The following is a 24,414-nucleotide window of genomic DNA, read 5'->3' on the forward strand; positions in this document are numbered from 1 at the left end:
ACGTGGGTCCGGAGCCGACCTCGGACCCGCGGGACACCGACCCCGGGAGTCGCGCCGGCGCCCCTCACCAGGCGCTGTCGGCTCTCCGGCCGGCTTCGGGCGAGGCGGCGGTGGGAAGAGCTGGCTCTGTGTCACTCCTTCCTCGGGCGCTTTCGGTCTCTGCGGGGTAGGAAATCCTCTTCTAGCCTCGAAATTGCAACAGATTCTCTGATAACGTTCTGTCTTCGAAGACCTGCAGCTGCTTCCGTCCTGGTCCTACGCTTGCCCCAGGATTACACGCTGCCCACCTGCCGCCTAGGTATCTACCCAGCCTCTGAGTCCTGTCCGGCGGGTGCCTCCTGGGGTGGCCGCTGTGCCAGGCGGCAGCTGTCCGCCAGGCTGTGCTGGGGACGGAAGCGTTTCCACAGGGCCCCTGGGCGCTGTGCTCTCTGAGCCTTGAGTAAGCACAGCTGGAGGTCGGGGATGGGCTGCACTCGGTCAAGGTCCTCTTCTGGCAAGGGCGCTGGTGGCCTGGTGGCCTTACTCTGTAGGGAACAGACGAGCGGTGGGCTTCCTGGATTACCACTTGCTGGGCTGACACTAAAGGCCAGAGGCTGAAGACCACCTGGGCAGTGCGGAGGCACGGGTCAGCTGTTAAGATAGCGATGTGCCTGGGAGGCACAGACCTGGTGGCCGATGTGGCTGTGGTTGTGATGCTGGTGTTGAGGTCTTTACCTAGCTGCTTATTCCTGGTGAGGAGTTTGCCTGTCTTTCCAGGGCCAGTAGAAGGACTTGAATGTGTTTTCTCCCAGGTCTGCAGGAACATCTAGGCAATTACAGGGGGGAAAAAAATCCCATTATTCATCAGATACAGCGGTTTATTCCACTTGAGGCGAGGGCTCCTCTCCATCTTCACTTTCTAGCCCCAGTACACAGTAGCCACCTGTAAACATTTTCTTAATTGCCTTGAAGACAGATGTGCGGGTTTTTTCTTTTTAAGGGATACAGGGTTGGAGAAACAAACCCAGGTAAGAAAAGATCAAGAAAACTCGCAGAGGTTTTACAGTTTCCATTTCTAGCCAGTGGTACAACCCCCACATACGCATCCTTTTATCCTGAAGGTTGGTCCTCGTTTAGTCTTCTCAGGTAAAGCCTGTATGAGAAGTACTTATCCAGTAGCGAGTGCTCTGTTTAGAACCTCATCTCTCCCTATGAACAGGGCTGGAGCCACGTCGCATTCATCTTTGCTCCCCCATTGCCTCATATGGAATGGGCCAGGGGTTCTCCCTGAATGGTTGTTGAAATGAACCAAGGTGCTAAAACTAATGCAGTGGTTTTCATCTGGATGAAGGGTGACCTTCAGGGGATGTAGAAGTAATGTAGTAATCTAGGCAGGTGTTTCATAATAACAAAATTCACCCCCTGAATTTGCAAGTTCACCTGCTGGTGAGCCATGCTAGCTGTCGCTGACCACACCTGCCAGGACTGTCAGCAGGCCAAGTGACCTTGGGCATGCAGTGTTGCGCCTAATTCTCATTACAGTCTGAGCCAATCTCAGAAGACATATTTAAGTGTTTGCTTTTAGATTGTTTCTGGTTTGAAGTACATAAGGACAATGAAGCAGGTTATAAAAAAGCACTTAATATTTACCCTGTTCAATGTTTTACCTGTTTGAGCATAGCTTCTCTGTTATGACAACTCTGTGCAGGGAAGAAAAAAGGCCTTTTCAACTTGAAGCAGCAGTTTCAGTGGCTGTTTCAAGTGTCACTTTCCAAATGGAGATAATATCAGAGAAACAACACCTTGGGCTTTTCACTAAGGACCAACCTAAATTCATTATTTGATGATTTTTGTTATTCTTTCAGTGCAAGTTTATCCAAATCATAATTCACATGATGAGGACTTGTGCCTGGTATTCTGTGGCTACAAAGTTGAGTGAGCCTGTGCCCTTGAAGAACTTAGGGTACAGTGAGGAGACGGGCCAGTGAACTGTGGCACTGCGGTCGGCGCTCTCACAGAGGCAGACGGAGCTTGCTATGGGCACAGAGGGGTGAAGTCCAGCTGGCCTTTAGTGGGGGCTCCTGAGAAGGGCTCGAATTAAATTTTGAAGAACGGGGAGTTCCCTGGTGGTCTAGTGGTTAAGGCTCCACGCTCTCATTGCCGAGGGCATGGGTTCAATCCCTGGTCAGGGAACTAAGATCCCACAAGCCTCGTGGTGTGGTCAAAAAAAAAAAAAAAAAAAAAAAAAATTTTTTTTTTTGGAAAAACGAATGGGAGTGGCAGGACCACATGAGGGAATGAGACTTCCAGGCCAAGGCACAGTGTGTGAAGTACAGGAATACAGCTCCCACCCACCGGCTGTTGGGAGAAGGGCAGTGGGTAACTCCGGTGGTTGGGGTGAGGAGAGGGAGATTAAGTTAAGGAGCTAGGCTGGTGGCAGTCAGGAGAGGCCTTGAGTACCAGTCCCGAGTTTGCATTTTACCCTGAGAGTGGTGGGGAGCCGCTAAGGGATCTCGGGTTTGTGAGTGACTGGTCAGATTGTGCCCTCATGGGTGACCAGGCAGTGGTGGCCAGGGTGGGTTGGTGAAGTCCTGCACTGAGGGCGGTTAACAGAACATGGGGATATACCTGGCGGGACAAAAGGCCCAGCACCAAGGAAGGGCAGTGGGGACAGAAAAGAGAGCAAGATCTTGAGACAAGTGGCTGCAGGGATGGGAAGGACCAGGGATAAAGGAGGACTTAGGGAACATTCCAAGGTTGGGTGACTGGCAGCTGGTAAGGCTGTGCCACACAGAGTGTGCTGGAAGGGACAGGCCTGGGAGTGGGTGATGACTTGCGGTGTGGAGATGTTGAGCTGAGGGTCAGTAAGAATTCCTGGATAGAGATTGGTCTGGAGCCAAGGAGAGCAAACACAAAAGTGTCCTGGGTACTACTTCCTGTGTGGCACTGAAGCCAGGGAGTGGGGTGGTGTGGAGTGAGAAAAAGAAGACTGAACCTTGGAGATGCCTGATGTTTCATGTCTGTAGAGCAGAGTAGATAAGGTAACAAAAATCTGATTAATGATCTCTTGCCTTTTGGGGGGATGGGGGCAGGATAGTGGGCTTTTTATTTCTGTCCTAGAGCCCCTGTTTGTTGGTTAAACAGCAAAATGTAAGATACTAAAGGTGCAAAATCACATGATTGATTCCCGGGGCTTCCTGTCACATGTGTGTTTATTTGCCTTTTGGGAAACTTCCAGATTGTCACTCATCTCAAAGGACCTCATTCCCCTCCAGCCCGACAGTTGGTCCTCTCAGGGCGTTCTCACAATTAGATCTCTGAAAACAGGCCTTCTCAGACACAGAGATAGGTCCAAGGTCGCAGAATTCTCTGGGTCCTGTTGCTCTCACTCCAGGACCCCAGTTTCTGTGTAGTGCATCAGCATTAGCAGCAGGTGGGACTTTGGAAAAACTCTTGAAGATACAGAGGGCAAGTGTATAGTGCCCCCTCCGTAATCTTTACCCCATGCTGAGGGGCCGCACGGGAGAGGGTGAGGAAAGGCAAAAGGAGTTCCTCTTTACCCAAAGGAGGCGCATGGCCCCCAGGGCTGTCCCGGCCTCTGGATAAGTGCTGTTAGCCGTTATCTTCGTCTCTTAGGGAACCTGCTCACTTAGGGGTACGTGCAACAAGCTCTCCTTCTATCTTGTGCAGTTATGGTCCCCTGCCTGGCTGTGGGACCTTATCCATCTCCCCTGGGTATTGCCCAAGGAGCTGCTGGCAGGGGTCACGTGTGCGCGGTCATGGTTTCTCCCTCCATCCTGCCCAGCCTGCACTCTCCTCTTACAGGCCATTGAGAAGCCACTACACATGGCTTGGCCTGTTTCGCATAACCTGAAACTGTGTGTCCGCCTAATTGTTACACAATTTTAATTGGGTACCAATTGATTACCGATGGGTGATTCTGTTACCAATAAAAGCCCTTCCACTGTGTAGCATTCTAAATGTAGCTCATTACCTGTGTCCCACCAAAAGCTTCCCTGGCTTCTGTCCCTTCAGCCTTTCCTTGAGTCAGTTTGTCCTCATTCCCTAATTATCATCTGTAATTCATTTTTCAGCAAGGGTCATTCCCGCCTTCCTATCTTCCTAAACCTGTGGGCCTTCAAAGGATCCAGGGGTATACGTTAACGCCACTTGCCTCTGGTTTCTTTCCCTGCCTTCCTGGGCCATCCCATCCCCACCTCCCAGCACACAGAAGCACTGTCCTTCCTCGGCAGCCTGGTGAACCCCAGGCCTCTGTCTTGGGCCCTTTGGCTTCTTAGAGCCCATGAAGCTGGGCTGTAGAACTGTCTTTGAATCTGAGCCATGAATGACACTCACTGGCCCTAAACAGCTATGCTTTCCAAGGCCCTGTCCTGTTCCCATGCTGTTTCTGCTGCTTCCTGGCCGAAGGCCTCCTCAGCCTTCAGGTTCTAGGCCAGGCAGGTGCTGGCTAGGGAATCCTTCCAGACCCCTCTTTTCTTGTAGGCTGGGGGCCCAGACACCCTGTGCTTTTCTCTCATAGCATCTGCTCCTGAGTTGGCATGGTCAATACACCATGTCCTCACATCCAGAAGCTCATTGAGAGCTAGGACTGGGCCTTGCATCTTCATATTCCAGCACTTGATACACTGGCGTTCAGGAAGTATCTTGAATGCCTACTAAAATGATTAAACCTGCAAGATTCCCTCCCAGCCCAGCTCTGTTGTCAGGCCTAAAGATACTTGCTGAGAGCCTGCCATGTGCCCAGCCTTCCGAGGCACACCTATCACAGGCACCTTGCTTAGAATTCAGACCAGTCAAAATTCTAGCTTCTGACAGCTGGGTTTTCTCCCTCTGCTTCTCATTCTGTGTAGCTAGTTGGTTTCTCCTATGCCCTTGGGGGCTGTTGTTGGGAGGACCTTTTGAACTCAGAAGGTAAAGACCTTGAATTAGCAGAGCCCCCTTGCAACCCCAGTCCCTGCTTGTGGGTGGACCAAACCAGCAGTGAGCGGGGGTTGCTCCTTATTGTGGTGCGCAGGCTTCTCATTGCAGTGGTTTCTCTTTGTTGCAGAGCACAGGCTCTAGGCACGGGCTTCAGTATTTGCAGCGCTCGGGCCCTAGAGCGCGTGGGCTTCAGTAGTTGCAGTGCATGGGCTCAGTAGTTGTGGCGCACAGGCTTAGCTGCTCTGTGGCATGTGGGACCTTCCCGGACCAAGGATCGAACCCGTGTCCCCAGTCCACATTGGCAGGCAGATTCTTACCCACTGCGCCACCAGGGAAGTCCCAGCGCCAAGTCTTAACCACTAGACCGCCAGGGAAGTCCCCGAGTCCCTGCAGGAAACCTTTCGAGTGGCTAATACGGTTAGGACTCTGCCCTGCTCGGGTCCCATCCATAGGCTCAGTTGCCACTGGTAAGACCTGCATTTGAACTTCTGACCAGCGGCAGCAGATGGGCCAGCCAACTGGCCTACGGTGCTGTGACTAATGCCTCCTTAATGGTTACGCCCCTTTATACCTGGCACGTGCCCTCCATTATGTGCCATCAGCAAAGGGCCCACTATCAGGTTCCGGGTAACTGGCAGCCTGGCAGTCACTGTGGAATGCCAGTTTCCATTAGCATTTGAAAAATCCCAGTGCTGCTTCAGGGCTGAGGCGGAGCCCAGCCTGCCTTCTCATCATGTGAAGATGTCTGCTGGGAAGGACACACGCCTAGAACAAACAAGTTGGCAAATGGCCCCTGTTATTTAGAGTTAAATTTCCCTCTTGGGCCCAAGTGGTTTGGGATTTTCCTGAGTCTCCATCTGTTTCCTTCTCTTGCTTCCTCCTTCCTGGGTACACTGAGTTTATGGTGTGAGACACCTGGGCTCCAAGTCACAGTAGAGTAGAAGAGCTTGATTCATAAGCAGCTCATCACAGAGGCCTGCCAAGTTCAAACAGACTTGGACAAGGAGGGGTGGAGTGTGGGGAGGTCGCCCTCATTCCTGCCTGTGAGGTCAGGAGTCTAGAAAGGCTGGTGAAGGAGGGGGCATTGGGCTGAGGCTTGAAGCAGACTGGCCCGAGAGGAGGAGGAAGAACAGGTGTGTCCTGCCTTTCCCCCTTCCCCCTGTCAAGACTCCTGAAGCTGCCCTACCTGGAGGGCAGGTAGGGACAAATCCTGAAAGGAGGGGGGGTGGGGCGGTGGGCAGGAAAGGGTTTCAGATGGAGAGCTGGGGCAGAGCGGGTTGGGAGTCAGAGCTGAGCTACGTTGGAGTCACATGGAGTGTGTGAAGGTGGGGAGACTTCAGGAAAGCAGTTGGAGGTATGGGATCTGAGAATTCTTGGCTGAAAAGAAGATGGATTTCTGCAAAAGGGACATTTGAGGGACAGGGACAGGAGCAGCAGCAGCCAGAGAGGCAAGGAGACAGACAGAAGGGGTTTCTGGAGACCTGGGGAGAGGAGAGCTGAGAGCAGTTGGGTCAGCTCTGTGTGATTCAGGGAGATAAGGTCTCAAAGGTGTCTGTTAGGTCTGGCAGCCAGGCATGAAGGGCGAGGGGGGAGACATACAGCCTGCTCTCCCTGGGAGCTTGACTGGGAAGGAAAGAAAGAGGAAAGGCTTAGCTCAAGGGGAGTGTTGGGTGCTGGGGTTGGGGGCCTGTCTAACAGATCCAGGACCAAGGGTGGGGGTGCAGATCAAGGGCCAGGGTCAGACAGGAGAGGATGCTTCTTGCGTGACACTGGGTTCTCAAGGAGAGTGGGAGATGTAAAGCTGTTGGCTAGTGTGGGGACCAGGGGCGGGTGCCACGAGGCATGCTGAGGGCTGCCAGGTGGCTCCAAGGGCCACGAGCAGGGCAGTGCGATTTTCTCTCTATAGTTGGTCAGGCTGGCCTCTCGTGGGCCTTCTGGGTAGCTGAGACAGGAGCATGGAAGCGGTGGAGCTGAGGCTTGGAGGGTCAGGTCTAGGCTGAGCAGACAAGGAAGTAAAGTCACAAAGGATTGGCGGTGCGGGGAGATAGAGTTATGGCGAGTGGGAGGAGGGCAGTGAAGAGCTTCAGGACAGTTACAAGAGAGTGGGGTGTTTGTGATATGCGCCCACTGAGTGGAGGAGTTTGTGGGGCTGACCTGGGTGTAGATGAAGCATCAGCGATGTAAAGGTTTCTAAAGTTGGGGAGCTTTGGGCTTCCCTGGTGGCGCAGTGGTTGAGAGTCCGCCTGCTGATGCAGGGGACACAGGTTCGTGCCCCGGTCCGGGAAGATCCCACATGCCGCAGAGCAGCTGGGCCCGTGAGCCATGGCCACTGAGCCTGCGCGTCCGGAGCCTGTGCTCTGCAACGGGAGAGGCCACAGCAGTGAGAGGCCTGTGTACTGCAAAAAAACAAAAACAAACAAACAAACCCAAAAAGTTGGGGAGCTTTGAGCCAGGTCTGCCTGCTTGACCCTCGAATTCCCTGCAATGAGGGCAGTTGAGAGGAGGAGGCCAAGAACTGGAATGAAGTGTGTGGCACGTCCTGGGGAGACCCTGGACAGAGGGGTGTCAGAACCCTGGGGAGACCCTGGAGAGAGGGGGCAGGGTCCCAGGGAGAGCCCCCTGCTTTCTGGCCTGGAGGAAGGGTGCATTAGGGGAGAGGATGAGGAGGTGGGGGATTGTTTGCTACAAGCCAAGTTCCAGAGCAAGAAGAGATTTGGGAGTTGGGAGTGAGGTCAGTAAAAAGCAAGGCAGCAAAGGAAGCGAATGTGGGGGATCGGTGACCGTAGTCACCCGAATCAATGACACTGTCACCACCAGTCATCCGCAGAATTGGGAATCATCCTATTGCTGAGGCCTTGGGCGGGGAGATGAGTATCCTCGACCTAGGACTCCAGACAGAGTCTTGAAGCTGTGTCTCCGAGGCCTCCAGCAGATCCTTGGGAGTGGGGTTGGGCATTTCCCTGGCCTCTCCCTGTAGATGGACGGGAGCACTGGGCCTCTCCTAAGGAAGTCAGACTTGGACTTGAGAGGAAGGTCCCAGCCTGAGGAGAGGGTGGAATGCATCCTGCTCCAGGCCCCACCCACCCTGCCGCTTCTGGGTGTGCTAGGTGGATGGCCTCAGGAATAACTCCCACCCCCCACCTCCATCCACCTTCTCTGCCTCAGAGCTCCACCTGCCATACCCTACTCACCAGCCCAGATTCCCTTCCAGGCTGTCCCACCTGCCCTGCTCCTCTACCCAAATACCCTACAAGCAGAGCCACAGGCAGGAGGTCATCTGCTCTTCCCTGTCCTGCTGCCACATTCCGTGCCTGGCACCCTGAGATCTTATCAGGCAGTGACCATGTCCTGTAATTGCTGTATCTTTCTCATCCCCAGACCTCACATACCCTGAGGGCTAGAGTGGGGCCATTAGTTGTTTGAAGGATTCGTCATTCTGCTGCGTCCTGGCTGGGGACCAATGGTCTCTGAGGGTGAGGGGCTCCCTAGAGAGCGCGTGCTCTGAATTCCACCCTGGGGAAACTGCCTGAGAGGAGCATACCTCAGGCCCAGGACCTAGTGCCTCTCACTGCCCCTCCTTCCCATCTGTCGCCCCGTTCTTGGCCGGTCGGCAGGGCTGGAACCAGCCTCCTTCCTCTTCTTTCTTTGTTTCCTGATCTCACTCTCAGGAAACAGATGTGGGATTGCTCAGAGTGAAGGGGAAGAACTGAGACACAACTGTGCAGCACCCTGTCCTGTGGTGCAGTGACTAAGGCCCGGCCAGGCTGAGCCCCAGTTGCTTGGGCTATGAGCTATTCCTGCAGCCAAGGGGGAAGGTGGGGAGTGGTCAGGCTGGGCTGGGCAGAGGTCAGTAGGAGTGGGCAGACTTCCTGGGGAGCACCAGGCTCCCTCTGCACAGGGCTGACTTTTTCCACCTGGGCCACAGTTGGCTCTTTGGTGGCCTCTGGGTATGTGGAGGGGCCATCTGTGAAGCCCACTGGGTGACAGAGGAGTCCAGGAGCCAGTGTAGGTATCAGGGCTGAGGGGTGGGTGTCTGGGCAGGATCTCAGCACAGCAGCCCAGGGTTCTGCCTCACCTGACCTGCTCTGGCATTTGCCTGAGAGGCATCTGTGTCATAACAAGCACTTTAAAATGGAGCACTTCCTCTGCCCCACCAAAACCCCACCCCTGGGCCAGAATTCTCTGTTCTTTGCTTGGGTCTTTGCCCCCCACCCCGAACAGGTCACCTCATCTGGTGGAATCCACCCCATCTTCTGCATCCTCCCTGGCCAGCTCAGCCCAACCCTCCTCCTGCCTCCGCTTCTGGACTCTGCCCTCCTTCCTCCTCGGCCCCCAGGGGTTTTTTCTAAAATGCAGATATGATATGTCGCCTTCTGCTTCGGCTCTTCTCCTCCTGCTCCCTCTTGTGTGGGGGTGATGTCTGGTCTTCTAGTGCAGCTGGCACAGAAGGCCATCAGCCCCTCCTATCCCACCTCCGGTCACTCCCTACCATCTCTCTGAGGCTCCCCAGTTTGCCGTGCTCTCCCTCATGCATTTGTCCCCACTCCCGTCTTTGTACACTCAGGTACCATTGTCCCCTCTGTGGCACTCACACCGAGTCAACGTCTGCCTCGGTGGTCTGCCAGTGCCCCGCCTGGGCTCTCGTAGTCTCACTGTGGATGCCATGACCACTGGTCTCCTTGAGAGCTGTCTTTTACCCTCGTATCCCCAGTGCCCTGCCCAGAAAAGGAACTTGGTAGAAGTTTGTCAAATGAATAAAAGTTTGAGTCAAGGGGAGGCATGATGGGGTGCTGGGCCCTCTGGGAGAGGCAGCCTGTAAGGAAGGCATAGTGCCGAGTGTTGTCGGGTGGTTAAGATGGAATCACCCAGGCTTTAAGGGGGGGGGTGGGGGGCGGCCTGTCACATGCAAGCGAGTTTTTTTTCAAATCCAGTTGTTTGGGAAAATCATGTTCCCCACTAAAAAGGTGAGAAAGGCAGAGGTCTTGTGACTATCAGACCATGGGTAGTGCTTTGGGATAGCAGTGTGGCATTAAGAAGCCAGCCCTCAACTGGCTGAGGAGGGAGTGCAGTGGGGCTGGCCCTCCTGGGTGACCTGCGCTCCTGAGATGGGAGAGGGGTCAAAGACACTTGTGGGGTCACTCTGGAGGCAGAAGTGGTGGGTATGGGGTGGGAGGGCTTCTCCCACCCCACTGGCCGCCTCCCTCTTCCTGTGGGCACACTTTGGGGGTTCACCAAGGAGAGCAGAGTTCGGGTTTATTTGACCTCCCATGGGGTGTTCCCAATCAAAGCGTCATGTCACAGGAACTCCCCTCCTCAGAAAAGCTTCCTGGCCCAGGGTCCATGGGACTGCAGTCCCAGAGCTGCTGAAGGGGCCCCCTAACACCCCTAAACAGAGGTCACTTAGTTCCACTTAACATTTTTATTTTTTCTTTTTAAGGAATACTTGCTTTCCATTAGGTAGCCTGAACTCTCAAAACAGGTATAGTATTTGTGAGTAAAGGGACATGACAGTGACTGGAAGGGGCTTCCGGGTGGGGAAGCAGTAGCACAGGCAGGGAAGGGGAAGAAGGGCCCTTGAAGAGGCCATTCGGAGGGACCATCCCAAAGAGAGCAGGGGCCTTCTCGGGCCCGTGGGAGAACCTTGGCAGCAGTCTCCTGTGGCTGCACTGCCCCCTTAAGGAGGGGCACGGTTCGGCTTCACCACAGGACTGATCGGGCATTAGCATTGACCTGCCTGACCCCATCACTCCCCAGACGTCCCTGAGCCAGTGCCAGGCCAGCAGAGCCCAAGGAGCAGTAACTACGAGAGGCCCTCGGGACTTCTGAGCTGCCCCGGTGAGCCAGGCCGGGCTGAATGCCTTCTATAAACAGGCTCAGTTAATCCTCACAGCAGTCAGCTTTTAAACCCGTCTGTTGGATCACATACCTTCCCTGCTTCCCACTGCACTTAAAGTCCAGGCTCCTCCCCGTGCACGATCCAACCCATGGATGTCTCCGCTCTTCTTTCTCACTGTGCCCTGGCTGTACTGGATGCTTTTCCCTTTCTGGAGCAGGCCTCTTCCTGCCTCGGGGCCTTTGCACGCGGTCTTCTCGTGGTCCAGAGTGACCTCTCCTCAACTCTTCTGGCAGCTTCCCTCTCATCACTTCAGCTCGGGAGGGAAGCGGTCCTCCTGACAACCCTAGCTGAAGTAGCCGCCACCTTCCAGACACACGGCATGGTGTCCCAACTATCTGAAATGGTCACTGTGTGCAGTTCTTGTGAGTCTAACAGGATGCTGAGCAGAATTTTTCCTGTTTTCCCAGAATTGCAGGTTAGGCCCAAAGCTAAGGACAGAAAACACAAAGTTATTTCCTACATTCTAAAATCAGGGAGCTGTGGGCAGCTGGGGCCAGCCTCATCCCACAGGGCTGATGGAGAGGTGCCACCCCGGAGCCAGCCCTGCCCCCACCCTCTTCTTCTGCAGTGAACTTGAGACTGGGAGGGGGTGGCGGTGCTTAAGGTGAGTGCAGTGTTTGAGATTAGAATTCACTCCCTCCCTCCCCTTCCTGAGGCTGAGGGAAAGTGGTTTCCTAGTGCACCTGCCGCCAGGCCCCGCTGGCAGAGAAGAGTGGCTGTTTGCCCTGGGCTGCCACAGGGCAAGGGGGAGTGAGAGAGAGTGGGATGTGCCTGTGTGCGGGGTGTCACCCACACCCCAGCCAGTGAGCCCAGAGTAAGAGCTTAACCCACAGGTGCTGTGTGGGGATTAATGTCTGTCCAGTGGCTCATATTCATCGGCTCCATTTTAGAGACAGGCACCAGCTGTTCAGGGAGGAGGCATGGCTTATCTGAGGTTCAGCCCAACAAGCGGCAGAACTGGACTCTGAGCCCGGCCTATCTGACATTAAACTGGCTCGCTTCCCGAGTAAGTTCCTGCTTCCCTTCTCTACCACTGGCCGCCAGGCGTGGACCAGGGAGCACAGCCTCCTTCCTGGGCCTGGCGCCTCAGTCAGGAGCTGGGGGACTGTGGGGAGCCGGTGAGGCCTTGTTTCTGAGTGGGAGCTGGAGGTGTGGACAGGGTTGCAGGATGGCTGCAAGCTGCAGGTGGGACAGCTCGGGGAGGGTGTACCTTCACCACCACACGGTGAGTGAGGGTCCAGCCCAGCAACTTTGTGTTTTTGATCCGTTTCCCATCTCCTGACTTCCCCTTCCCAATAGCCAGCTTAAACTATCTAACTGGGTTGTGGATGCGTGTGCACGTAAATGAAAGAAAAAGGTTTTGAAGGACATGCACTTAGATGTGAACAGTGATTACCTTAGGTAGAAGAGGGAGTAGGATTGAGGGGGTAACTTAAACAGGACTTTACATTTTTACTGTATAATTTTGTATTACTGGATGTTTTCATGATTATGTGTTTATGTAAAAAACAAACCAAACAAAAACCTGCCCTGAGACCTGGCTTTATAGATGCCTAAGGAGGTCATCATAAGCCTGTTTGCCCTGCTCCACAAACACCATGCTGTCTTTTCAGGTGGGAGGAGGCCTGCAGGGATCCAGGACCTCCTTCAGGGTCTTCTGCACCTGTCTTTGCCTCGGAGTCCCCAGGCTGCAACAACTTGCTACAACAAATAAAACGGTGGGGGACTTCCCTGGCGGTCCAGTGGTTAGGATTCTGTGCTTCCACTGCAGGGGGTGTGGGTTTGATCCCTGATCAGGGAACTAAGATCCCACGTGACCTGCGGCACAGCCAAAAAAGAACAAACTAAAAGTGGGTCTTGGGCTTCCCTGGTGGCGCAGTGGTTGAGAGTCCACCTGCCGATGCAGGGGACGCGGGTTCGTGCCCCGGTCCGGGAAGATCCCACATGCCCCGGAGCGGCTGGGCCCGTGAGCCATGGCCGCTGAACCTGCGCGTCCAGAACCTGTGCTCCACAACGGGAGAGGCCACAACAGTGAGAGGCCCGCGTACCGCAAAAAAAAAAAAGTGGGTCTGCTTCTCCCTGAAGGTCCTTTCTGAAGGAATTTGCAAGGTGCAATAACCATTTTTGGAGTTTCCAGTTTAATATTCAACCTGAATCTGAGGCCACTTGAGCAAGATTTGGCACTGTCCTGCCTAGCTCTTATTCTGTTTATAAACACTTTTTTTTTTTTTTTTTTTTTTTTTTTTTTTTTGGACTCAACCACTGCGCCACCAGGGAAGCCCATATTCTGTTTATAAACATGTTTATTGCCCTGACAAGGAGTGGGTTCTATTCGAGAAAAGAGGATAGGCCTGGGGTTCCTCCAGAGGCTAGTGGGCTCAGAGCCTAGAACGAAAGATGTAAACTGTTCAGGTAATTCACAACCTGGGGAAATGGGAGAGCCCTAACTGCCATCCCTCCCAGGATAGAGCAAACAGACCAACTGCCATTTGGGATTCTTTTCTGGGGAAGCAGTTTCTAGCACTGGCAGCACCTGGTCCTGCTGTGGGTAAGGTTTTTCCAGTGGGACGTGTTAAATGGATGTTGTCACAAAACCTTATTTCTGTGGGAAAGTCCCTATAAAAACAGTATCAATGGATATATATCCAGGGACTTGAACAGATACTTGTACCGCTGTGTTCACAGCAGAATTATTCACAACAGTCAAAAGGTAGAAACAACCCAAATGTCCATCGACAGATGAATAGATAAACAAAATGTGTTCTGTCCATACAGTGGAACATTAGCCATAAAGAGGAATGAAATTCTGATGTTGCAGGGAGCAAGGATGAATACGTGGAGCACAGGATTTTTAGGGCAGTGAAAATACATTTTATGATACTATAGTAAGGGTACATGTCATTTTATATTTGTCCAAACTCATAATATGTACAACACCAAGAATGAATCCTCATTGATCTATAGATTTGGGTGATGTGTCAGTTTAAGCTCATCAGTTGTAACAAATGTACCATCTAGTGGGGAAGGTTGATAACTGGGAGGCTGTGCATGCGTGGGGGCAGAGGCTATGTGGGAAATCTCTGTACCATCCTCTCTAGCTGTGAACCTAAAACTGCTCTAAATAATAGTCTTAAATTCAAAAAATATATTCTCATACATGCTATAAACTTAGATGAACCTTGAGGACATTATGATCAGTGAAATAAGCCAGACATGAAAGGGCAAATATTGTATGATTCCACTAATATGAGGTCCCTAGAGTGGTCAAATTCATAGGAAGTAGAATGGTGGGTAACAGGCTGGGGGCCAGGGAATGAGGAGCTCGTGTTTAAAGGATGCAGAGTTTCTATTTGGGAAGATGAAAAAGTTCCAGAGATGGATGGTGGTGATGGTTGCACAGCATTGTGAATGTACTTAATGCTACTGAACTGTATACTTATAAATGGTTAAAATGGTAAATTTTGTTAGGTATATTTTAACACAATAAAAAACCCCACCGTATCAAGGTGATTTCTCAAGACATCTTCTTGAATATAACAGGTTTTACATTACAGTTCTTTCCACTCAATATTTTTTAAATGTTACTTTTAATATTTTCAGATAAATGTTTTTGATGCAAGCAGAACCAGAATGATCTGGTCATTTACCAAAACTCACTGAAGCAAACCCTTGTGATAACTCTGGACAGTGTACCATCCCAGGTGGAAAGGTTAGTCAGAGGTGAATGGGCAGACTATTGTACTTTAGTGTTGAGGACAGTAGCCTTTGGCAAAACAAATGTCAAATTGCGGTATTCTGAACGGTAGACTTCTGTCTTGCTGTCCACATGCAGCCAGAGACTCTCAAATAGCACATTTTATCCTTTTTTTTAAAATGTCTGCACGAATCTCAATAGTTGCCCAAATCCCCCAATACTTCTGGTTCATTTGGTTCCAGAAATGTCTAATTTTGAAGCTGTGACACCTTCCATTTATTTCTCAGCCCTCATGTCTACTCCCCACCACTGAGTCTTCTCTGGAATACCTGCCCGAAACTTAGCTGTTATTTTTAGAAAATTAAGAGCTGGCCTCCAGATTGCAAGCCAGAGGTCCTGGGGCAGAAACGCAGCATCTGTTGACTTCATGGAGTCTTCTTGACTAGCTGCTCCTTTTACAAGGCCTGCAGGGTGAAGCGTGGGGGCCCGGTGGGCCACCCAGCCCCGAGCAGAGAGTTGTTTACAGTAGAGTCAGCCTCTCGAAGCCCTTTCTCATGACCCAGAATCTATGTGACCTCTTCCAGTATCTTCATAAACCCCATGGAAAGAAGTTATGCTCCAGAGTTCGTAGTGAATTCTCAGAGTATCCACTTATCTTAAATGGAAGCCCTACTGATACTTTATAGAAAGACTAAAACAGGACTTCCCTAGTGGTGCAGTGGTTAAGAATCCACCTGTCAATGCAGGGTACATGGGTTCGAGCCCTCTTCCGGGAAGATCCCACATGCCGCGGAGCAACTAAGCCCGTGCACCACAACTACTGAGCCTGCACTCTAGAGCCCGCGAGCCACAGCTACTGAGCCCACATGCCACAACTACTGTAAGCCCGCATGCCTAGAGCCCGTGCTCCACAACAAGAGAAGCCACCACAATGAGAAGCCCCCGCACCGCAACGAAGAGTAGCCCCTGCTTGCCGCAAGTAGACAAAGCCCGCGCGCAGCAACAAAGACCCAAAACAGCCAAAATTAAAATTCATTAATTTAAAAATAAAGTATGCAATTCAATTTAAAAAAAGACAAAAACATGTTTTTTTTTAATGTAAACCTTTATACACTTGTACTAAGCATGTTTTTTAATCCTGTAGGATATGGGATGGCAAACAGGTTAGCAGAGAAGCCTCGGACAGAGCGCTGGTGGATTTAGCTGCTCTTCGCCCCTTCCTGGCAGCCCTGGGCCTTCTCTTGGGCACGCCCTGCGCTATGGACTCCCCGGGCTACAACTGCTTTGTGGACAAAGATAAGATGGATGCCACCATCCAGGACCTGGGGCCCAAGGAGCTGAGCTGCACTGAGCTGCAGGAGCTGAAGCAGTTGGCACGCCAGGGCTACTGGGCCCGCAGCTACACCCTGCGGGGAAAGGTGTACCAGCGCCTGATCCGGGACATCCCCTGCCGCACGGTCACACCAGACGCCAGCGTATACAGTGACATCGTCGGCAAGATCGTGGGCAAGCACAGCAGTGGAAGCCTGCCTTTGCCCGAGTTTGTAGACAACACGCAGGTGCCCAGCTACTGCCTGAACACACGGGGCGAGGGCGCCGTGCGTAAGATCCTGCTGTGCATCGCCAACCAGTTCCCTGATGTCTCCTTCTGCCCCGCGCTGCCTGCGGTCGTGGCCCTGCTGCTCCACTACAGCATCGATGAGGCCGAGTGCTTCGAGAAGGCCTGCCGCATCCTGGCCTGCAACGACCCCAGCAAGAAGCTAATCGACCAGAGCTTCCTGGCCTTCGAGTCTTCCTGCATGACGTTCGGGGACCTGGTGAACAAGTACTGCCAGGCAGCCCACAAGCTGATGGTGGCCGTTTCAGAGGATGTCCTGCAGGTCTATGCAGACTGGCAGCGCTGGCTGTTTGGGGAGCTGCCCCTCAACTACTTCGCTCGCGTCTTTGACGTCTTCCTGGTGGAAGGTTACAAGGTGCTGTACCGCGTGGCGCTGGCAATCCTCAAATTCTTCCACAAGGTGAGAGCTGGGCAGCCGCTGGAGTCAGACAACGTGAAGCAGGACATCCGCACCTTTGTCAAGGACATCGCCAAGACTGTGTCTCCCGAGAAGCTGCTGGAGAAAGCGTTTGCCATCCGCCTCTTTTCTCGGAAGGAGATTCAGCTCCTGCAGATGGCCAATGAGAAAGCTCTGAAGCAGAAGGGCATCACTGTCAAGCAGAAGAGGTAGGCAGGGGCTACCATCAGGGCCCGAGTGGGGTGGGGCTTTGGGGGAATGCATTCTGGGTGCTTGGGGCCTGAGCCTGTCCAGCCAGCCATCCATCCGTGTGTGGATAGAAAGCCACGGGAAAGGAGAAAGGGCCTTCCTGGCTACAGCCACAGGCTGCTGAGGCAACTGTGGGCACAGAAGGCATAGGGTCCTGTTCCCGGGTACAGGGGCCATGGCTGAGATGGAAGCTGGATGCTGACCATGGCCCCAGCAGGTCCAGCAGTGAGCCAGGCTGTCCTCCTTGGGTCGTTTTAGAGCAGCTTCTGCTCCACCACTCTAGCTCTGGGCTCCCTTGCCGGCCATTCTCGTGGCTGCTGAGTGTAGCCCCCTGCCCTGAGCACAGATCCCTGGGGAACAGGCGTGGCAAGGGCCCATGGTGTCCTGAGACCTTGGCGGCAGACGCTGTGAGTGTACTCTAGTTGTGGAGGCCTTTCTTGCAGGCCAAAGGCAGGCGTATCCTGGGCATCAGTACTCGCAACTAACCTCTCCTTGTCTGTTTTATTTTTCTTCCTCCTCTCCACGTCTGTTGCTTCCTCCTGTTTTTCAGTGTTTCACTTTCTAAAAGGTAGGTCTGGAAACCATGTCTCCACGCCTGGCTTCCCTCTGTCTTCCAGCCTGGCTGCTTGCTCTGGCTCTCGGCGCTGGCTTCAGCAGTGCTGCCTCAGAGCCTGGCCGAAGTTCAGGCCCTGTCTGTCTGCCTGTCGGTGCTTGGCTGGCCAGGAAGCATTGTCTTTCAGAGCTGACTCACTCTCTATCCCCATTAGAGAAAAGGTGCTTTTGTCCCCACCCAGGCTGGGCGCTCTCCCCTCTGTGTAGCGGGGTGGGAGCAGGACTCCAGGGGGACAGCTCCACCCCGTTTCTTCCTGAGGGCCCCTAGAACCAGGCTCTGACCTGGCTGAACAGGTGAGACGTTTCCTCCAGGCTGAGCTCACACAAAAGGCTCTGCACACCTCCAGGGTGGGGGGCGTGGCCAGGGCTGGGGTCGCAGCTGTGCTCTGACCTCTTCCCACTCCCCCAGGCAGTTTGTGCACCTGGCTGTTCACGCAGAGAACTTCCATTCAGAGATCGTTGGCGTGAAGGAGATGAGAGACATCTGGTCATGGGTCCCTGAGCGGTTCGCCCTCTGCCAGCCCCTCCTGCTCTTCTCTTCGCTGCAGCACGGGTACAGCCTGACCAGGTAATGCCCAGGAGGCTGGGGAATGCTGGGCCTACCCTCCCAAGGCCCCAAGGTATGGACTTCAAGGGCCAGACAGTGCAGAAGGGGTGGAATGAGCTGTGGAGTTGCCCAGCTTCTTCGTCCTGTCCCCACTTCCGGGAGGTCATGGTGGGGCTGGAAATGAGCCTTCAAACATGGGCACCTGGGCAAGGCCCTGTCTCTTCCTGGGGGGCCCTAGAATTGGGAGCCCCTTTTCTGGGCATCTCTCTCTCACTCCAAGGCCACCCAAACATCAGGTGTCATTACAGTACACGCCGTAGCTCCAGGCCCCCACGTAGGCGTTGTGATGACATGGGAGTCAGTTTCCCTCCTGGGAGCTTACAGAACTGTCAGGACAACTTGAGGCGGCCGGCCTTGGTTCACTACTCCTCCACCCCACTTCATCAATCCACACACCATGTCCATGTTGGCCCTGTGGGCTGTGCCGGGCCCTGTACAGGCTTCCCCCAGGGCACACTGTCTCCCAGGGTCACTCTGCCAGGCGTGGCTGCCCCCCTAGAGCCTCAGATGGCAGGTAGCTTCTGACCCAAGGTCTGGCTTGGGTCATAGGTGATGCAGTCGGGGCTGGCCCAGCCCACACAGCAGGCACCAGAGCTGTGCTGACCTGGCCCCCACCTCTGTGCAGTGTGGGAGGCCTGCTGAGGGACGGCTAAGCAGGGCCACCAGGGATGCCAGCCAACCCCTGGGCACCGGGTGCTGGCACAGCGGCAGCCTCAGTCCTCCTCACATGCTTCTCAGTGCTGCCCAGCTTCCGAGGACGTTCCGAGCTTTCCCAGAGCAGGGACCTGTTCCTCTGGTTCTTGCTTCCCTGAAGCATCTGGCACGTGGCTCTGTCTGCTGGGGGCCCTCTGCCATGCAGCTTCTCCTCTGTGTCACACCAGGGCAGAGAGTCCTGGGGCCTTTGACCACTTGGCCTGCAGGCCTCCTGGCCAGGGCTCCATCTTGTCTGAGAAAAGTGCCTGGGCCAAGGTATTACCATCCAAGCCACTGTGCCTGGTCCCTGGGAGAGGAGGACAAGCAGTTTCCAGGTCCATCCACCCCCAGACAGCCTGGGGCAACAGAGGCTGGCTGAAGTGGCACAGGGAAAGGGTGCAGGTGTGATTGTTACTGTCAGGACTGGCATGTGTGGTCTCTGCCCCCAGGTTCTATTTCCAGTGTGAAGGACACGAGCCCACCCTCCTGCTCATCAAGACCACGCAAAAGGAGGTGAGGAGGGACCAGAGGGAGCTTGGGGTCCTGGCCTCTGATGAGCTCTGGGGGAGTCTGTGCCCCAGAGAGGATGGGTGTTCCCTGATAGCCCCTACCCAGGCTCCCTGGGCTTAGGGGTGCAGAGCAGGGCCAGCCCTCTGCAGAGAGGTGAATCTAGCCTCCCCTAGGACCCCCTAAGTACCCAGAGCCTCCCTGTTTCCCCTTGGGGTCCAGGCCCCAAGCCTGACACAGCCTGGCAGTTTAGAGGAGCTTTGCAGAAATGCCTAGTGAGTGAGGCCTCACCTCCTCCTGTAGTAGTTGGACAGCGCCAGGTGAGTTGTCTGCCTTCACTTGCCTCCAGCCCCTGACAGGTAGTTCTCAGGACCTTGTTCTCTGCAGTGCTGTCATCTGGAAAGTATCTAAGATGTCTAGAATAAAGTCAGAGCTCACGCGCCCCAGTCCTGGGGGTGTCTGCATGAGATAGAGGCTCCTCGTTCAGTGGCTCCCAAACCTGCACCTGTGGGAGTTTCAGTTTCTTCACCCTGTTGCAGAGTCTGCGTCTGGCTCTCCAGGAGAAGCCCAGGCATCTATGTTACAGCAGATGGCTCTGACTGTCAGATACTTTGGGCAAATCCTGTAGCGACTCAAAGGAGTGACTCTTTAATGGTGAAATCAACCACTTTGCTGGCTGATGGGAGGGTTGGAAAACGTTTCTTGAGCAGGGGTGCTTCCTGGAAGCTTCCATCTGAGGGGCCTCCCTGGCACTGATGCCCACAATCAGAGTGTGGATATGGAGCTTATTCCCATGCTTTAGGGCCCAAGAGGGAAATGAAAATATCCCAAGTAAGCTGATGGCAGCCGAGGCAGCCCCTGCGCACAGTCACTGCCAGCCCCATGCCCTCCAAACTCTGACTTTCCCATACTACTCTCCAGCCCTGGCCCTCAAGTGTGAGGGGGGCTGTGACCACAACACCCCCAGCTGTGACTGTACCGTGGCCTCTCAGCAGGTCCTGAGTGAGGGGACACTCCTGCAGGCAAGCAGGGCACAGCCTCACCCTGGGCTTTTCTCCCCAGGTGTGTGGAGCTTACCTGTCAACAGACTGGAGTGAGAGAAACAAGTTTGGAGGCAAGCTGGGCTTCTTTGGGACCGGAGAATGCTTTGTGTTTAGGGTGAGTGGGCCTCCCTGTGGGAGGTCACCCCCACTCACATGATCCTGTTTACTTCTGTCAGAGCTGTTACCCTACAGGCTAACCTCGCCGTCTCTCTCTGGTTTGTGATCATTAGACCATGAGCTCCGTGAGAGCGGGCAGGCCCTCATCTGCGCTGTGCGGCGCCATCTCCCAGCCCCCGCTCAGGGCCTCACTCAGGGCACTGATGATGAATTGGGTGGGGTGGGGGGCGGGAAGCTGGCAGGGGCCCTGTGGGCACCATGTGCCAACTCCTCATGCTGCCCTTTTGCCCTCAGCTGCAGCCCGAGGTCCAGCGCTATGAGTGGGTGGTCATCAAACACCCGGAGCTGACCAAGCCTGTGTCCTTGGAGTCTACCACCATTCTGTCCTCGCCCTGCCACTCTGTGTCCTCAGACCCTGCTGACCGCCTCTCGCCGTTCCTGGCTGCTCGACACTTCAACCTGCCCTCCAAAACGGAGTCCTTGTTCATGGCCGGGGGCAACGACTGCCTCATCATAGGTGGGCGCCTCCCTGCACCTCAGGCTGGGCTCCTGTCTGCCCTTGGTCACTTAGCCTGGGAGGAGGGTACGGGGTCGTGGGTGGCTGAAGCCCCAGGCCAGCTCTTGCTGAGCCAGTTGATAGGTACCTCACCTGAGGGACAGGCAGAGCCCCTGTGATGACGGAGGAAGGCAGTGGGATTGTTGGGGGTGGAGCATGCATGCGGGGCAGGCGTGGGGACCTGAGGCTGCGTATGGGGAATTTAGCTCACTAGCAGGGTCTCACCAGGAGCCGGGGGACTTTACAGAGTGGAAAGCCAGCCCCGTGGTTTTAGAGAGGCCTCTGGCAGGGCTGCACAGGGACGGCTCCAAGACTTGCCCTGTACAAGTGGAGTTGCTCAGGAGCAGAAGGAGAGCCCCTCGGGGGCAGCGCTGGACAGCAGGCAGCCACTGACCAAGCATCCCACAGGTGGAGGGGGCGGCCAGGCACTCTACATCGACGGGGACCTGAACCGGGGCCGCACAGGCCACTGCGACACTTTCAACAACCAGCCCCTCTGCTCTGAGAACTTCCTCATCGCTGCTGTGGAGGCCTGGGGCTTCCAAGACCCTGACACCCAGTGACAGGCATGATCTAACGGTGACCGAGCTGCTGCTGTAGGGTGGGGTGGTGGCTGGGCCCCTTCTTCAGGAAGGAGACAGTGAATGAAGACCGCCCCCCCCCCACGTGCGTGGGCACCATCAGGGTGCAGCTGGGCTCTGGTGCTGGGCTGGGGAGTGGTGCCAGCACCTCAGCTGGCCAGGCCTGGCCCTTCTCAGACCTGCCCATACTTGCTACTGTCTCCACCTCGGACTCAGGCCCTGGCTGTCCTCTGTGCAGGCATCCTGTGCCCAAGACCGGAGGGGTTAGGTCTTGCAGCCCCTGAGCCTTGGTTCTGTGGGGTGAGAGGGGGGTGAGAGGGGTGGGGGAGACGAGACTGGATAGGCAGAGGGAGCCTGCCCCTCGAGTGTGGGTCCATGGCACCCCCTGCTGGTGCCTCTGAGCATGGCTCCCAAGCAGGCCCTGCGGCCTCCTGCCGGGCCTGCTGCTGGTGGTTCCCTAGGGGTGTGTTGGTCTTGGGAAGACAACAGGCATCCTGGGGACTATTCCTTAGCAGGAGCATCTGCCTGAAACTTCTGACTCAGTTCCCTCCTCCCCATACTGGCCTTCTGGGGGTGCCTCTCAGACAGGAACAGCAGGGTGAAGGCAGGGAGGGCAGGCTGTATGCAGGGCTCTGGGCCCCTCCCAAGGGAGGGCCGAGGGCCAGTAGGATGAAGGGCTGCAGGGGACAGTATGTGTCCTTGTGTTTCCACAGAGCCTGATGCTTCTGCTGGGCCTCAGTGTGTAGTCACGCCTAAAGAGGCCGACCAGGGAGGGGCCCTCTGTGACTGACCCCAAACCAGCCAACATTTCCAGGGGCCTGCCTGGAGAAGCCTGGACCCCTGGAACCTTTTTCAGCCCTCCTCCTCTCCAGCTCGGGCCCTCCTTAGCTCCACTGCAGTCCTTGCAGCGGCCCCATTTCACTGCAGTGACGTGGCCCAGGATCCTGTCCAGACTCCTCAGCACGGCGTGCTGGCCTCGTCCAGCCCTACCCACCTCACCTTCATTGTGCTCCACACACCCTCCCCAGCTCCCTGCCCCCGAGGCACCTTCCTGACGCACCCCTCTGCATGGCACGAGTTCTCCTTCTGCGTCTCTCAGGGCTGTGTGAGCCCTGCAGGGAGTGGCCCTCCCACCCCATGACCTCCCTCAGCTGGTCCTGAGGGCCTGGGCGCACCCCTGAGGAAAGAGAGGACAAGCGGACATCCAAGGGGCTGTGCCGAGGCCATGGCAGCCTGGGCCACAGATGCCAGGGGGTCCTGCCTCTCCATATCCCCACATGCCACACCTCTGTCCTCCACATCTTGCTTGCTCTTCCTGTGGGGTGCTCATCCTCCCCTGCCCACCTACTCAGATACCCCCTGAGCCAGGCCAAAGTGATACAGAAGGAAGGACTGGGAACCCTGTGTGGCTTTGGGCAAGCTGGTGAACCTGTCTGGAACTCAGTTTCCCCAACTGTAAAATGGGGCCAGTCATCCTGCTGTGCTGTACCCACAGAACTGCTGAGAGGCTCTGAGGGGCCAGTGTGAATCCCTGTAGAAGGGAGAGGTGTTGGGAGGTGGTGTCACAGCTTACCCCCCCCACCAGAGCCTGCAGCCCTTGCTGCCCCCTGTCCTCGAGCCCCCACAGCCCTCACCTGTACTTTGGTGTTCATTAAACACAGTCTCGTTACGTGAACTCCAGGGATCCCGAGTCTGGTTTCTTCAATTAGGGGGACCTCCCGGGGCTACCCGCCCCTAGGCATGCCACCGAACGGGGTGCAGCCTCCTGCTTGTCAGTGTTCTATCACGGGAACGTGGAAGGCCTTTTAAAAGCACAGCCTTTCAGAAGCAGCTGAAGGCATACCTGAGCGCTATTTGCATGGCTTCCTCTGTAAACTTTTTGAACTGGGGTGTTCTTTTTCTGGTGAGTAAGTCCAGAGGATTCTCTGTGGCTGCCCCAAGGGCCCCCAGAGGTCTGGCCCAGGGAGGGTGACTGCTGATTAGTCACGATTTCTGTATCATGAGATCTTCATGTGTGCATGTAAAATATTCAGTTTCTTTGAATTTCACATCTTCTCCCTAACTTTTCTGCTAAACTAAAAGGTATGTGGTTATTATCTCTATTTTTTATTCTTATTATTGTCCTTGTTATCTGATATTAGGTGTTAATACTCTATTATTTCTTCCTGATTATTACTAACATTTTATGTTAAAAATTAGCCAAAGTTTTATGGATTTGCATAATGAGTTATTTGTTTTTCTAGAAACATTTGAAAATTTATTTCAAAAACAAAAAATTAGGGACTTCCCTGGTGGCACAGTGGTTCAGAATCCACCTGCCAATACAGGGGATATGGGTTCGATCCCTGGTCCGGGAAGATCCCACATGCTGTGGAGCAACTAAGCCCGTGCGCCACAACTACTGAGCCTGCGCTATAGAGCTGCAAGCCACAACTACTGAGCCCGCGAGCCACAACTACTGAAGCCTGCGCACCTAGAGCCCGTGCTCCGCAACAAGAGAAGCCACCACAATGAGAAGCCCGCGCACTGCAACGAAGAGTAGCCCCTGCTCACCGCAACTGCAGAAAGCCCACGCGCAGCAACGAAGACCCAACGCAGCCAAAAATTAATTAATTTTTTAAAATTTTAAAAATAAGAAAAGCAAAAAATTGAACAGAGATTAAACCAATTCATTATCAAAGTGGACTGTATGCATTAAGGCTTTAGAAAATCAGTTTTTAAAAAATAATTTGTAATACAAGAGTAAGTCATTTGTATTTTATGAGTTTTTCAGTTTTAATTATTGAATTAAAATAAGTATTTCAATTTTTCCTATTTTTATAAGTTCCATGCCTATTATTTTTTTCAGGTTTTCAGGGCAACTTGTTTTAGAAAATTCTGAAGATTTCACAAGGCCTTCAAATTTCTTTTATCTATTTCCTGAA

The 24,414-nt window shown here is 54.2% G+C and overlaps 1 protein-coding gene across 3 annotated transcripts; it reads left to right on the plus strand.

Moving 5' to 3' along the window:
* The first annotated feature begins 174 nt into the window (after nt 1–174).
* TBC1D24 (TBC1 domain family member 24) lies at nt 175–23,784 on the plus strand. Of its 3 annotated transcripts, none has more exons than XM_024759742.1 (8): nt 175–298; nt 15,655–16,734; nt 17,796–17,954; nt 19,136–19,199; nt 20,256–20,351; nt 20,648–20,870; nt 21,318–21,488; nt 22,204–23,784. In XM_024759742.1, exons 2-7 carry the CDS (start codon nt 15,770–15,772, stop codon nt 21,470–21,472), a joined length of 1,662 nt encoding a protein of 553 aa, XP_024615510.1. In that variant the 5' UTR covers nt 175–298; nt 15,655–15,769; the 3' UTR covers nt 21,473–21,488; nt 22,204–23,784. The 3 variants fall into 3 exon arrangements, with proteins under 3 accessions (XP_024615510.1, XP_024615511.1, XP_024615512.1); XM_024759743.1 differs by having other exon boundaries at nt 21,318–21,475; XM_024759744.1 differs by lacking the exon at nt 21,318–21,488.
* The last annotated feature ends 630 nt before the right edge of the window (nt 23,785–24,414 follow it).

Source organism: Neophocaena asiaeorientalis, unplaced genomic scaffold, assembly GCF_003031525.2.
Source record: "Neophocaena asiaeorientalis asiaeorientalis breed wild unplaced genomic scaffold, Neophocaena_asiaeorientalis_V1.1 scaffold254, whole genome shotgun sequence".
In the NCBI taxonomy this organism is placed as follows: Eukaryota; Metazoa; Chordata; class Mammalia; order Artiodactyla; family Phocoenidae; genus Neophocaena; species Neophocaena asiaeorientalis.